The 16,427-nt window shown below is 35.3% G+C and overlaps 1 protein-coding gene and 1 long non-coding RNA gene across 2 annotated transcripts; one reads left to right on the top strand and one right to left on the bottom strand.

The window, feature by feature from the left end:
* LOC18605444 lies at positions 8,065-11,417 on the top strand. Its single transcript, XR_001927139.1, has 2 exons — positions 8,065-8,264; positions 11,201-11,417. It is a non-coding gene; the product is annotated as an uncharacterized LOC18605444 (long non-coding RNA).
* LOC18605443 (subtilisin-like protease SBT1.3) lies at positions 11,967-15,059 on the bottom strand. The gene has a single exon (XM_007038448.2). The coding sequence runs from the start codon at positions 14,472-14,474 to the stop codon at positions 12,138-12,140; it is 2,337 nt and encodes a 778-aa protein (XP_007038510.2). The 5' UTR covers positions 14,475-15,059; the 3' UTR covers positions 11,967-12,137.

Raw genomic sequence — 16,427 nt, 5'->3', positions numbered from 1 at the left:
CAGATAAAAATAAAGTTTAAATTAACCCTGACTTAGTTTATTTTTTAGGTTGTTTGGCAAGGAAACTTTTAAAATAGTTAAGTTCAATTAAATTGTTTATTAGACTTTCATACGAAAACTGCTTTCCTTGTGAATAAAATATCCTATCATTTTAAGTTTCCAAGTATGTCATTTTAAAACCTTAAGCATATACAATTTGATAATACCAGTAAGAATATATGCATTAATGTAGAATTGGTGTGTTCGTTATGTGGAGTTGAGGATGAAATTACGCTTCATTGCTTGTGTACTTGTAGCTTTGCACTGGTTGTCTAGCTAGCTTCAAGGTAAGGCTTCAAGGACATTCAAAGCCAGTGTTCGTCTGTTGCAGAATGACTCATGTTGTTGTTAGATAAGATGGAGCAAACAGATGTAGAGGAGATTGTATGCATTCAATGGTCAATATGGAAGGCTAGAAACAATTTAATATTTAAACTGGAACATTCGAACCCCAAAAAGGTTTTGGAGCTAAGATTAAACATGGTACGGCAATATAGACTGGCCACTATTTCCCCTTATAGAAGGTTCTTTTGGTAAAAAGAAAGAGAATGTGCTGCAATGAGTTATTCAGAATATGCTAAAGGAGGCAGAAAAGAAGACTAGAGTAGTCCTTAAAGCGTAAATGCTTTGGTGACAGGTGGTGAGGGATGAGAAAAGGTGGAGAAAGCAACGGATTACGACGAAAGAGAAAGGTTGAATGGAAAGAATGCTTGGAAGAGTCTTGAGAGAGCTTTCAGTGATTTTCAATGATTTCTCATTGTTTACCAACTTCCATGGCTCTTATATTTATACTAATCATAAGCACATTCTCAGGAATAGTTGAGAGAACACATTCAATCATAGGAGAACATGTTTGTCATAGAAGAGCAATTAAACAACGGTTTATGGGTACTAAGAAAATGGCAATGTAGTTGAGTAGTGGGCGTAAGTTTTGGGTAATGGAATAGTAACACTTGATAATGCACCACGTGTATTCTTAAGAAAGAAAGAAAAAGGCAGTAAAGCACATGCACTTCAAGGAAAGGTTAAAAGGAAGTATTTTTAACTATTTTCATATCTGAGCCACCAAACCAAGCTCTCAAAAACATCTCAAATTTGAAGATAACTCATGAACATTGCCACTTATTCTGAGTTACTTTCACTTCTTCGTACAAACAATTATTCCATGCTTGTTCTTGAGTGTTTTCGTATTTGGAACATTCTTGGGTGCTCTCACATTGGGAATGCGCCTAGGCACTTTGGCACTCGAAAAACCCCTGGGCGTTTTCACACTCGAAACACCATGGGTTCTTCCCAACTTGGAACACCTATGAGCACTTCCTCGCTTGGAACACATTGGGGTATTTTCTAGAGCACCCTTAGGTGCTTCTACACTTGGAATACCCTTGGGAGCTTCTACACTTGGAACACCCTAGGTGCTTCTATGCTTGGAACACCCTTGGGTGCTTCCGCATTTGGAACACCTCTGGGTGTTTCCGCATTTGGAACACCTCTGGGTGCTTTTCACACTTGGAACACCTTGGGCACTTCCATACTTGGAACACACCTAGGCGCTTCTGCACTTAGAACATTCTTAGGTGCTTCCGTACTTGGAACACCCTTAGGCACTTCCGTACGAGGAACACCCTTGGTGCTTTCGCGTTTGTAACGACCTTGGGCATTTCTACGTTTGGAATACTCTTGGGCATATTTGCACTTGAAACACTCTTAGGCGCTTCCACATTTGGAACACCCTTGGGCACTTTCGCATTTGAAACAATCTTAATGTAATTTGTCTATAACATGATACTTTAAAATAGTTAGCCAAAATTGGGCATCTACATTTTGCCCCTTGCATAAAAATTCTTATAAAAAGTTTTATGCATAAATAGAAAATGCACATAGTAATACTTTTTTTTAAAGTGTTTTGAATATTATTCACAATACTTCTTATTTTTTGAGAGGTGTTCCAATACAACTCGCAATGTTTCTCTTGGATGTGTTCTTACAATGCTTCTTATTTCCATGTGTTGTCTTTTCCAATGATAAGTCATAGACTCAATGCTTTTGACACTCATTTGGAAGACTCTCATGGCATTTTAGTCTAGGGGTAAAACTTGGAGTTTTTAGAGCATATAGATGGCTTCAGTGAGGATCAAAAAATGAAGTTGCAATGAAGATTAAACAACCTTTCCATATTTGAGAATGATAGATCTTCCTGCCCTCTGAACTTTATACTTAACTAGTTTTTTTTCTTGTTCTTCTTTTTCTAATTTCATAGACTTATTTTCCAAAGTAAACATTTACTTTGCTTTCTTGTGGTTTTATTGAGCTACTCTGTTTCATATTTCATTATTTGCAAGCATATGAATGTTTTACAAATATTGTTGTATGCAGCCAATAAGGGTTCTCAACCTCATATTAGGGAGAATAATCTTGAACCTAGTAGGAAAGGGAATGACATTTTATATAAGCGTTTAAAGTTGTAGCCTAATTATGAATAGCAAACTATGGCCAAGAAGTGAACAATAAAGCTTGCGGCCAATTTGTGAATAGCAAACTATGGCCAAAAGTTGAGCGATAAAGCTTGCGACCAATAGAGTAATATTATTACAGCCAAATTATGAGTGTTAAAGCTTGTGACTGAAATATGAATTATATGGTGAAAGATTCCAACTCTTACGACAAAGTGAAACAATAATATTACAGCCAAAATAAGAGTGATAAAGTTTACGGTTGAAAATGAATTTACTTTTTTGCAAATATCAAATTTGAATACACGAAATAATCAGTAGTAGAAATCATAGACATCATGGATGAGTGAGAAACAAGTTATTCTAGATCTTGTTGTTTCTGACCATTAAGGGTGTGCAAACAATTATTTCGATTAGTTCGATTTTGGATATCTAATAACTGAATATCCAAAACCGAACTAACCGAACTCATATTTAAAAATAACTGAAACTAAACCAAACTATACAAATAACCGAATTAACAGAAATCAAACTAATCTGGTTAGTTCGATTCGGTTTCCAAAAATAGAACTTGACAATTTTTTTGGTTTGTATATATTTATTTATGCTGTATTTTTTTAATAAATCAATACTACAAAAATATTAAAAATGATAATAAAAATTATAATAAATAAGATGGATACTCATATAATTAAAAAGGAACTAAAGAAAGAAGAGATTAGGTTTAGGATTTATTTTTCATGCAAAATCCCTATAATACCCTTACTTAAGTTTGGCTAGTTCGGTTAGAAATTTTTCTAATCGAAATTGAACCGAATCAATTTTAATAACCCAACTATCCTAACCAAACTATCCAAAAAACCAAACTAAATGAACTAAAAAACTAAACTCATTTCAGTTCGGTTCAGTTTACATTTGCTCACCCCTACCAACCATTATTTCTCCTACTTGTACTCTCTTATAAAATATTTTGTGTAAATCTCTACATTCAGTAAGTGAATGACCAACTGTACAATGATAGTCACAATACCTTGGATTGGACTTTTCTTCTATTGTTGGTGGTTATGAAACATAAGGTAAGTTCACTTGTCCATCCTTTAACTATTTATGGAGAAACGCTTTCACTCTGTCTAGTGAGATTGAGAATGGTGGTGGAGAATCAATCTCATTTTCTTGTCTTCTACTTAAATTGCCTCTTTTAGGACATAAAGGAGGTCGGTGGTTTCTTTTTTCTCTGCCTCTTTCTTGAATTAAGATTACTATTAGGGTATTTCTCCTCTCAAAATGACTTGCTCCCTGCTGCCTAGAATCGTATTATTGGTCCATCGTGTAGCTTCAACTAAAATGGCAAAAGTAGGAAAAGGTAAGTTTTCCAAATAGACTCTATATTCATTGAACATACCTTGGATGCAAACTTTGACTAATTCTTTCTCATCATGGAAATCTTGTATGTCCAGCATCTTTTCTCTAAAGCGTTGGATGTACTCCATAAGATCCTCTCTTATCTTTTGATGTTTTTTCCCCAAGTCAATAAGGGTTACCTTCTCGTGGGTAGAAAAGAACTTTTCTCCAAACATTCTACACATCTGGTTCCAAGAGTCAATTAAGCCGAGAGTGAGATTACGTGCCAGGTGTAGGCTTTCTCAGTAAAAGACTTAGTGTCTGTTTGATCTAACTTATTTTTAGCTTATCTACTTCTTAAAAGTAGAAATTGGGTCAAACAGTATTTTGTGAAAAGCTCTTAAAAAAGGTAGTTTTTTTAAAAAAACAAAATTAAAAAAAAAAAGCTTTGGAAAAAGCTCCAAATAAGAGTTTTCTTTCTTTTTTTTTTTAAAAAAAAAACACACTAGTTTCTTAAGAGAGTTATTTTTTTTTCAAAAAGATCCTCTCTAAAAAATTACCTCCTCCCTCTCTCCTTATCAATCTCCTTCTTCCTTCCCTTTTTCTACAATTCATCCTTCTAGGGTTTTTTTGTTCTTACAAAAATTAAGGGAAAAGAAAATCCAAAATTTAAAACTGCATTCAAGTATTTTTTTTCTATTTTGTTTTTTCATTTTATTTTCTATCGTTCTTTTTTTTGGCTTTAAAAACTCTCTTTATTGTTTGGTATTTCTCAATTTATTATTTAATATGACAATTATGTGATATTATTTATTCTTAACTTCTTTCTGGTGTATATAATATTTTTTGATTATAATTAAAATAATTAGTCAAATAAGTCAATAATTATGTAGATAAATTAGATGAAAATTGAAAAGTCAATATTTGTACTTATTTGTGGTAACTCAGTTTTAAAGAATTTTTTCTTTTAGGTATAACAATATGTTGCACTACAAGAAAATTAAAATACACTTTAATTCCTTTAGCAACAAGAGTTGCAGAATCCCTGAACTTCTTAGCAGTGAATTTCACATTTGAGTTAACAGTATCCAACAGATGATATGGCACCCCTTGACAAAATAAATAACCCATTAAAAAAATGAGAAAAAAATATAAAAGTCAAAACCTTTTTGTTCATGAGAACTTTATTAGTGAGGACATCAAGACCTTGATAGACTTACATAGAATTACTGTTGATAATTTCAGTAGAAAAATGGGTTGCCAAATTAATGGCTAAACATGATTTTCTTGACCCAATTGGATCGATTATTAATACCACCTTAGATTCTCTTTCTTGTATGTAACATCAATTTTGTTCAGCTCCAAAGGTCATAAATTTCAAGCAAATCTTTAAAAAATAACAACAAATATTTTTTATATTCATCTTTTATCTTTCAGCAATTCATAATATTATAGGAGAAATTATATTTTTTTCACACTCATATTTTTTTATTTGATTCAAAATTTTCTCTTGACTTGTTAAATACCCTTTATAGTAATTTTAATCAAAATTAAAGTTTGTATAAGTTGTTTTACCAAACAACTTATCTATAAAAAAGAGCTTATAAAAAGTAAATTTACCAAATAGTTTTAACTTAATTTTGAAAGCTATTATTTTTCATAAGAGCTTTATAATAACTTTTAAGCTAAAAAAAAGTCAAGCCAAACATGCTTTTAGAGAACTCTTTCAACTTTAAATTGTCGTCCAAGCCTTCAACTCCCAAAGTTTCTACAAACTTCATGACATGTTCCCAAGCATCACTAGTCTTGCCGTTGAATTGTTTGAATTTTAGGTTGGTGTAATCTTTAAGGTATGGTTTAGCAGCTACTTTGGCAGGATAGGGTAGTTTCAAGTCAAACTCCATTTCTGTTGTTGTTGACCATGTTAACGACATTTTCTCCATTATGTGTTGGCATTGGTTGAGGTTGAAAAGTTGTAGCAGTTGATGATGCAAACTAGGTGATGGTCTCTATCATCCACTTGTTGTTTTTCTCTAGCACTTGCACCCTTTCTTAGGAAGCTTAGAGCATTTTCATGAGCTCTTGAACATTGGTGGGAATAGTCATTTCTTGGTTATCAAGAAAACTCTCCATATTTTTTTGGCAAAAATTTTTTCAGTAACTTTTTCACTTACTGCAATCACTCCTCTCTAATGGAGTCACCAAAATGTAGAAGGTTCTTTTGGTAAAGAAAGAAAGGACATGTTGCAATGAGTAAATTAGAATGCACTAGAGGCGACAGAGAGAAAGACTAGAGCATTCCTTGAAACGTAAATGCTTTGGGTGACAGGTGGTGAGGGATGAGAAAAGGTGAAAGAAGCGACAGATTATGGAGAATGAGAAAGGCTGAATGGAAAGAATGCTTAGAGGAGTATTGAGAAAGCTTTTAGTATAATCTTTACTGGATTTCTAATGATTTCTCATTGTCTCTCAACCTCCAAAGGCTCCCATATTTATACTAATCAGGAGCACCTTCTCAAGAGTAGTTGGGAGAACACGTTCAATAATGGGTGAACATGTTTGTCATGGAAGAGAAGTTAAAGAACGATTTATGGGATATTATGAAAATGGCAATATAGTTGAGTAGTGGACGTAAGTTTTAGGTAATGGAATAGTAATACTTGATAGTGCACCACATGTATTCTTAAGAAAGAAAGAAAAAGGCGGTAAAACACATGTACTTCAAGGAAAGGTTAAAAGGAAGTCCTCTTGACTATCTCCATATTTGAGCCACCTAGCCAAGCTCCCTATAACATCCTAAATCTGAAGATAACTCATGAACCATACCACTTATTCTGAGTTACTTTCACCTCCTCGTACAAACAGCTGTTCCATGCTTGTTCTTGAGTGTTTTTGGGCTTGAAACACTCTTAGGTGCTCTCACATTAGGAACGCCCTTGGGCATTTTCGCGCTCAAAACACCTAGGCGATTCCATACTCAAAACACTTTAGGTGTTTTCCCACTTGGAACAGCCCTAAGCGCTTCTTCGCTTGGAACACCTTGGAGCACTTTTGCGTTTAGAATACTCTTGGGCACTTCTATGCTTAGAACACTTTTGAAAGTTTTCACGCTTTGAACACCCTAGGCGCTTCTACACTTGGAACACCTTGGGCACTTCTACGCTTGGAACACCCTTGGGCGCTTTTGTACTTTGAACACCTTTAGTGCTTTTGCGCTTGTAACGACATTGGGCGTTTCTGCACTTGGCACACTCTAGATGCTTCCGCACTTGGATCACCCTTGGGCACTTTTACTCTTGGAACACCCTTGGGCGCTTCTGCATTTGGAACACTCCTAATGTAATTTGTCTATAACACAGTACTTCAATATAATTAACCAAAATTGGGCATCTACACCCCTCGTATATCTGAAACTAGTGCAAGAAGTAAAGAGAATAAATAGAGAATACCGTTAGGGTCCAAAGCTAATGTTGATGCTACTATCTTCAAATTAAATGGTGAGGTAAAGGTAGGTGAGAGTTTCATCGTTCGTAATAATCATGGAGAAATTATGCTTGTTGGATTAAATACATATAAAAAGGCGGTGTCCATTGTAGAGGCAAAGATCAAAGCATTGAGTGGGACATTATCTATTTGTGATCAACAACAGCTACGAATTGATAAGGTGGAGATAGATTGTCTGCAACTGGTCAAATGGTTGAAAGACAAGTGTAGCAAGGGAAGATTGGGACACATAATGGAAGACTGCATCATGTTATTGGAGAAAACTTAATGTACACAGGTCCGTCATTGCTCAAGGGAGGAAAATAAGGTGGCTCACACAATAGCACAACATGCGAAATGTAGGTATATTGCTATGGAAAGAAAGCATGCAATTGCCTTCTTGTATAGGCCGTGTGTGAGTCAAGATCAAGACTCATTGTAATATCCTATCTGGGTAAATGGGGGCAATATAAGTGCATACTAAGATGACTACTCTTTTTTCTTTCTTATGAATTTTGTCCCATTGGTTTATCACGAGAAAGTTTTTAACGAGGCTCACCTAGTATGCAAGTGTAATGTGTTAGTTTTGTATTAGTGTGCCTAAAAATGTTATAAGCGGATTGGATGTATAGTTTCAATGATTTGGCATTAATAAAATGCACCTTCTTTAACAAAAAAAAAAAGCATTAAAAAAAAAGGAAAATGAGACAATAACATAATCATCAACTATTCGGCCCAGCAGTAACGTGCAAGGCCCACCTGGTATGCTGGCCTGGTGATCATCAGCTTGACACTGACGGTGTCTGTGGTTTGCTTGCCGCGGAGGAACAAGAGAGGGACAAGATTAATTCAAGAATTTTCATCCATCTGGCCACAAAAAAGGGTTCTCATTTGCAGCTTTAAACCCAGATTTGTCTCAAGCTCGCTGCAGTCTATAGACGCCATCAGGTTAGCAAAGCCTCACTTTTAGAAACTCTCACAATTTTTGTCTATTTTTTTCAATTATTTGTTTTTGTTTTTTGAAATTTCTCGTGTGCTAATAGCATGTGTTTATTAGGATTTGCCTTGTGTTATTGTTTTCTTGGTTACTGAGAAAGCCGGAAAAAAATGCGGCAAAATGGAGGTGAAGAAATGAATAAATTGCACTGTACAATTTTTAAGGAAAAATAATCGAGTAAATAGTTAATTAAACCAAATTTATCTATTCATTTGGATAAATTTGTTGACATTCATTGAAAGATCATGAGTTGTTTGTTTGCTTACATCCACATTTGGAGGAGGGATACTTATCGGTTGACTTTTAACTTTTCGTTTTTTAAACTTCAGCAATGCCTGACTATTTTCTCAAGTGTTAATTCAAAATCCATGTTTGGCTACTGCTACAATCAGATTGGAATCCCTAAAGGAATAATTCATTTCTTCTAATGAAAAAGATAATACTAGTAAGTTCTTCGGTAATCATTTACTCCTAGACCTAGTCATGTTGAAGTGAAATGCAAGAATAGAATATAGTCTATGTTTTACTGAAAAAAGTGATAGAGATTGCTTTTTCTGAACATAAAAGGTAGCAAAGTAATTTTCGACTTGCACTTTGTAACAACTAACAACACGGGCAGAAGCTGCTGAGGTACTATCAATGTTATTGTCTATCTGAATATATGACTGTTATAAAAATGGGTACAGAAGCACCTATGCCGATGCATAGGTGTCTTTGCAAGGTCATGCTTCTTAAGCCAATATGGTTTGGGTATCATGCATTGCACTGCTACTAACTGATAAAAGTAATTAGATTTTCCGCCAAACAATAGGTAGTTGAGCAGATTAAATAGTTGGTTAAGGTAGATGATCTATCAATCTGAAAGAAGACCCTACACTTCCATCTGAGAATAGGTTTATACAACAAGCACCATTAAGTTGCAATTAAGAGTAGTAATAGGTTGGTTGGACCTAGATGTCAGGACACCTAAGCTGCTTAATCTTTGGGCCTTCTGAACTTCTATATAGATTTTCAAGGTTTCAATTTTTCTGTCAGTCATAAATATGTTATATTTTCCCTTCCAGAAGTCTGGTAAAGATTTAATAACTGAACACTTATGTTAGTTAGAGTTTACGAAATAGTAAGAGCCCTTGGTTTACTCAGGGTCCCCAGTTGGTTGTTCATAAAAGGCACTGATTTTTTCTTGTTACAATATTTAAAGGACTTTGGCTTTTTATCATGATCAAGGATAGTAAAAGAACTTTACAACTTACAACTTTGAGGAGTTGAATTTGCAAAATTCATCTTGACATATGAAACCTGAAGAGGATGAGAGTTTCAAATTTTACTGTCAATAATAGAGAAAAATTCATTGTGCAACCAAAAGTAGCTTGCATCAACCTAAAGTATCTAGCACAGAGCTGTTTGAAATGATAAATGAACCGTTTTTTTTTTTAAATTTCAAATGCTAAACAACCCAATTCAGGCAACAATATTGCTCTTATATTCCTGGCTAAGGTTGGTTTCAAACCGGGCAAGCCTTCCAGATATAATAAGCGATTTCCTTTTGAAACTGAATGATGCTTTAGTAACATTTGAAACTTTCGGTGACAAAGCTTGGTAGTATGCAAAATTCAGTTCCAATAACTATAAGATGCATGTTAATCGTTTACTGTTTTGCTTCTCTTTTATTCCATTATTCTAGACTCCTCATCATATTTTGGCATAAAGCCTGTCTGCAGTAGGCAGGACTTGTTATTTGAGAGGAAAATACTTTCTTATTCTTGTTCTTTTTTTTTCCTGCCATTTCCAGTGGTAACAGACTTCTGAGGCAAACTCTGGGTAACCTTGTACTTTTACTAATGTCAAGTCCTCAGCAGGTGCCATGAGAGTTTGACTTTGATTATAGAGGGGTGTGATTTGTGAAGTTGAGTTAGGTTTTAATTTAAAACTTGTGCACAGCATAAAAATGGAAAGCTTAGCGTGGTTAATATGAGGACTAATGCAGCTAGAGTAAAATCACAAATGGTTCAGTTGGTTCAGGAACTAACCATGACTATTTCAAATTTCAAAACTTGAGATGAAAAGAAAAAGAAATGAAGAAAGGTTCATTTTTCTGTTTGCTTATTAGTGACAGTGCGAGTGTGAAAATCACCTCTATGCACTAGGATATAGGCCTATTATGTGGAGTGTTTATGAACCTGATGTTGGACATGTATATATATTTGAAATTAATATAGGATGGTCTCTTTTTTTCATGCTTAAATTTTCTTTGTACTTCATATATAGTAATATAGATTATCTGGTAAATGAAAGAATTTTACCTGCTATAGGCTGTTTCATGTTTTAAGATTTATTACCTCTTGTAGAGGGTATACATATGTTCCTTACCAACTTCTCTTTGTGCATAAATTCAAGCTACAGCCTTTTGAATGCTGGATGCTCTACTTAAGTTAGCAGTTAATTAAGTGATTGTTAATAACACACAGTGATTCACTTTATGGCCTAATATTATATTCACGTCTATGAAATTTCATTGCAGTCTTATATTATCTGGTTGTTTAAATATGCCTGTTTCCATTCCTCCCTTTTGTCCGTTGCATGTTGAGGTAAAATTAGGTCTCTGCTTTTGGTTCAAATGACCTACGTGTATTGGATCTTTTTGTGCAATCTGCTATCTAAATGCAATTTGGATAAACAAAATTAAAATAAGTTAAATAACTTAATGCCCGCTTATTAATCTATAGATGAACAGAAAAAATTATCAACGAGAATATGAAACTGTACCTAAAATGTGTAATAATAATAACAACAACAACAACAAAAAGAAGAAGAATCCTTCAAGTTGTGATCTATCTAGGTTCTTGTGTTTTTCGTCTTTAAACTGATCGTTAATTGCGCTGAACAGAATTATCAGAATCTCATGAATGAAATGAAGACACATTGGAGCGGGTAAAGAAAGAAGGAAGAGACTGAGCTCCAAACACAAAATGTTTTTTTCTTCCATTCTTTCTAATTTTTTAATGAAAATAACAGTAAGTTGATTCTATATAACTTATTGAGAAATGTTAATATTTGCACCAGATTGTATGTTTCCAAATTAAAGGGTAAAAGATTGTATGCTATGTGTGCCATCTGGTACAAGAGGAAATCTAAGTGGATGATGTTAATGATAGAGTGAAACTTACTGTCATTGTATATAAGTTTGCACTTATTGCTTAACCATGTCTTTAAAAGTGGATGTCATTAGAATAGAAAAAACAGAGTCTATCCTGAGTTTTTGAGTTCCTGCATATTGTTTTCTGTTTTTGTTTCTGTTGGCATAGTATTCATTTCTCGGTTGTGTGCACGTCTGTATTTGGTGGTCAGATATTCATTTCTTGTCTGCTTGATCTAGGCAATGAGAACAGAGAGGCCCTGGCACTTGATGAAAGCTTAGAGTAGATGACCTAGAACTATTTTTTGTGGTCAATGAAACATGAAAATGAGATTACTTAGATTTGGCCCATCTGACTATTGCAGCCATGATCATGGCTTTAACTGAGTTGGTGAAAGCTATCGAAATCATGCACCATGGAATACCCATGGAAAGCAACTCTGACTTTGTTCTCATCTAGGTCTGTTGACTTGTACTTTTAATACTTAATGTCTTCCAAAACGATACAGATGATGAATAGAATAGAACACTGTTGTTAACTGTTCTATTATGTGAATGCTACAAAATTGTTGTAGAAAACAGTGAAAGAAATGCATTCTTAATGATAAAATGAGTGAACCCCTTGGCGCTCTAGAAAGCATCTTGTTTATTTTGGAATCATGGATGACTGAAAATCCATTGGTGCAATTTACATCGGCGGTATCCATGTGATAACAATCGGGCTTCGTACTTTGTGCACTCCATCCTTCCACACCAGACCTCCGAACTCAGGCACTGTTTGTGGAGATTTTGTTGTGAAAGTGATCTTGTAAGACAGTTTCTGGTTTTTTCTTGTGAAATTTAGGGATTTCGGATCAACTTTAACGGTGGCGCCTTTAAATTGTGAAACTACTACATGGTAATTTGAAATAGGAGGGCCAACATTTGTGACAGTTCTGTGGAGGGTCAAAACTGAAATGGCTGTTGTATCTTCTGGGAAGACCACTGAGATTGCTGGGTAGTTCAAGTCTCCTGCACTGGCAAGGGTGTGGTGGCAGAATCTGTTTGAATACTTGCCAAAAACTTTCAGCTGCATTGTAGTTAATTTCTGTGTGCAGAGGAATTCAAAGTAATCCTGAGCTTCAATGTCATAAACCAAACCTGGGTCTAGAGCTTTCAATGGGTTTATGTGTCCAGCTCCATGATCATATGGAGTTGAAATTGCAGCTTCCGCTGCATCTTTGAGAGGATTATGGGTATTATCATGAACATAAGCTGTCGTCATCAGAGCAGATTTTATTGCTGCAGGACTCCATTCTGGGTGTCTGGCCTTGAGCAAGGCAGCAATTCCACTCACATGAGGGCATGACATGGAAGTACCAGATAATATATTGAATTTCACTCTCCTGTGATCTGTTTGAAGGCTTGATGGACCCAATTCTCCAGTCCAGGCAGCAAGAATGTTCACCCCTGGTGCGACCATATCAGGTTTCAGAATTTCAAATGTGAGGAAATTTGGTCCTCTGGATGAAAATGCTGCCACCACTGGAGATGGCCTAATCCCCAATCTGGTACCAAGAAATGCTAGAGTTGCAGTTGCTTTTCGACTTGTTAAAGCATAATGTTTGATTGCCTTCCCTTCCATCTCTCCCACAGCAAGTGCTGGAAGGAGGTGACAATCTGCAACAAGCTCCTCTCCATTTGCAGCTGTGTTTGTCAAAATCATTCCTATTCCACCCGCATCTTTCACTACCTGACCCTTTTGCACTCGAGGACTTATTCCACGGTCACATATCACGATTTTTCCAGAAACAATATGCGGATCTAAAGTTCCCTCTAGACATAATGAACTTGGATCAGGGCTGCTTGAATTACTACCCATATAAACAATAGGATATTGCTTGTTTGGCGACAAAAACCTCCGGCCTTTGTAGAGTGAAACTCCAGTTAGAGTTCTCCCAGTTCCTAGCTTAACGTCAGCTGGAAAGTCTCTATCCATGGTGCTAGCACCGACTGTAGTGATCCATGGTGATACATTTGTGAGGCTGACAGGATCTGGTCCTCCATTGCCAGCTGAGCAAGATACAAAAACACCCATCTCCATTGCTCCAAAAGTTGCTATTGCCAAACTGTCACGATAGTAAGATGATACCCCCCCACCCAAAGATATTGACAAAACACTTACTCCATCAGCCACAGCTCTGTCAACTGCCGACAGAATATCTGAGCTGAAGCACCCACCAGTCCAGCAAACCTTGTAAGCTGCAATTCTTGCACCAGGTGCCATTCCTCTAGCTGTTCCATAGGCATAACCTAGAAGATTTGCTCCACGTACTGGAGAGCCAGCAACAGTAGCTGCTGTGTGAGTACCATGCCCATCTTGATCTCGTGGTGATTTGTATTCGTTTTTCTCATTGATTTTTCCAGTAGCTGCTTCATATCCCCGATAGAATACTCTTGCACCCACAATTTTCCTATTGCAGTGATGCTTTTCAAAGCCTCGTCCAGTTTCACACGCTCCTTTCCAGTGGGCAGGTACTGGTGCCAACCCTGTATCATTAAAGCTTTCACTTTCAGGCCAAATTCCGGTATCAAGTACTCCAACTATGACATCATGGTCTGTAAGTTTTTGAGACCAGATGCTAGTGCTTTCTTCTGGTTCCAATCCAAGGAACATGGGACTCCTTGTAGTGTGCAGTTGATATTTCATCTCCGGAAGTATAGCAACTACACCATCTTCTTCTTCTAGCCTCTCAGCTTCATCTTCAGTTAACTGAGCAGCAACTCCGTGAAAGGCATTCTGGTAGCTGTAAATTATCCTTTCTCCATCTCCATCACCTTCGCTCTGAGTGTTGGACATAATTACTGACTTTACTTTTGAAGAGTACCATTCTAGATGACTGGAGAATGATGCTGGCATCGCAGACTTGTCCATTTGGACGATGAAAGTCTTCTTTATCAATGGGTTGCTTGCCGAGAGGACGAGAGCAAAGGAAAGGCAGCTTGTTAGAATGAGAAACAGCCATTTTACTGGATTTTCAGCCATTATCAGGCAGAGAAAAAAGGGTTTTTGCAAGGGGACAGAGCGGATGCAGAACAAATATGAGAAGGTTTGTGGAACTGGTGCTTTTGAGACTAGAAATATCTGAAGGGAGGGAGGGACCTTTTCTCTGTCTTCTTATGGTGGTGATTAAGGTGGTTGGTGATTCTTGAATGCCAGTTGGATGGAGTTAGGAAACTTGACTGGTGAGGTGGTAGAAGTTAAAGCTGGTTACGGTCCTTGTGCGAGAGAGGGTTCTCATAGTCTTGGTAATTAGCTTGTCCCTATGGTTACCTAAACACATATCATGTGCCCCACACAGCACTAGCAAAGGCCGATCCTTGAAGGTTGGCTACTTTTCACTGGAGTAAATCAGTAGTAAATCCATGAAGCTTCTAGCGCCGTTGGATTTGGAGTTGTGATCTGACACAGAATTATGTAATGCTATTGGTGTTTTTGTATGTTAATCTGTGGTCATTCGGTCCCCAAGATCGCAGTATGCATGTACTCGCACATCTGTGCGCTGCGCAAGTATGAAAATGTTATTACTACATTCTTCTATAAAATTATAATGCCAAATTTCTACAATTCGCCCAGCAAATATGTTGAAGGTGAACAAGGCTTGCCATGTGGAGCTCTTACTTTCCCTTGATAGTGAAGGACAGAAGAAAATCTCACATGTTAGGTGCTGAAAGAAACTTCGTTGATAGTTGTCTCATTCCCCGTTTGTTTTCCACCTTATCCCACTGTTGAGTATCACCTTGGAATCTGATCAATTCTATGTACGAAATTTCATTGAGAATGCATAAACAATTAACAAGTTAATATGTTTGCTTTCACAACTCACATGCACATCACATCGGAAAAAAACCAAAAAGAAAGTAAGGGGATTCCAATCGAGGAAAAAGCTTTGACGGTAATAAGAAAAACATCACATCGATGATTCATGGTTGCATTATGGTGATGGCATTGCCGCTGGATCGTGTATAATTGCAACTCGTCTTGGATTGGGTGTTTCCCTTAAATCGAGGAAACAAAGTTAAGATGCCCGTCAGTGCTTTTATTTCTGTAGAGTAAAATAATAGCCCCGGTAAAGCTTGGGACTTGTCCCTTCTAGCCGGTCCCAATAAGAGGGCGAGAATTGAATTTTCCTAACACTTCATTTTTCCCGTAATGCCTAGGTGGCTAAGGCCTAAGGCAACCGAATCACGCAACCCCCAGGCTTTTGTAGGGATGATGATGGATATCCGATAATAGAATATCTGTGGATATTTAATTTGATTATATAAAATTAAAATATTTTATAATCAAATTTGAAATAAATTTAAATAATAATTTTACTATTTGTATCAAGTATCATCTTTTAAGTATCTGTTATTCGAATTTAATTATTATATATATATTTTATTATTATTATTTTTTAATAATTAAATTAAAATTTATAATTTTATTAATTTATAAATAATTTTTTATTAAAAATTAATAAATATATAAAAAATATTATTACTCTAATTATTAATAGAATGACATTAATATATTAAATTAAAAATTAAAAATTATAAATAATATTTAAATAATATAATTATTATATCATATTATAAAAAAATATAATTACTATTATATATATATACTTTTAATATAAATATATTTACTTTTTATTTTGTGTTAATATTACAAAAATTATAATTTATAAAATTATTAATTATAATATATATTATTGTTTATATAGTCTTATAATGTATATACTTAAAGAAAGCTTTTGAAATTAGAACAGTTTCGAAACCTAAATTTTTTTTAATTTCATGAAATTAAGAAAAAATTTATATAATTAATTAAATTAATTTATGAAACTATTATTATTAATTAACTTGTAATGTCTTTCAATATATATAGTTTATATATTGTGTTAATTTATAAAAAATATAATTACTATTATATATATACTAAAATATTTTTAGT

This window comes from Theobroma cacao, chromosome 3, assembly GCF_000208745.1.
Source record: "Theobroma cacao cultivar B97-61/B2 chromosome 3, Criollo_cocoa_genome_V2, whole genome shotgun sequence".
Lineage (NCBI taxonomy): Eukaryota > Viridiplantae > Streptophyta > Magnoliopsida > Malvales > Malvaceae > Theobroma > Theobroma cacao.
This window is presented reverse-complemented; position numbering and strand designations above follow the sequence as displayed.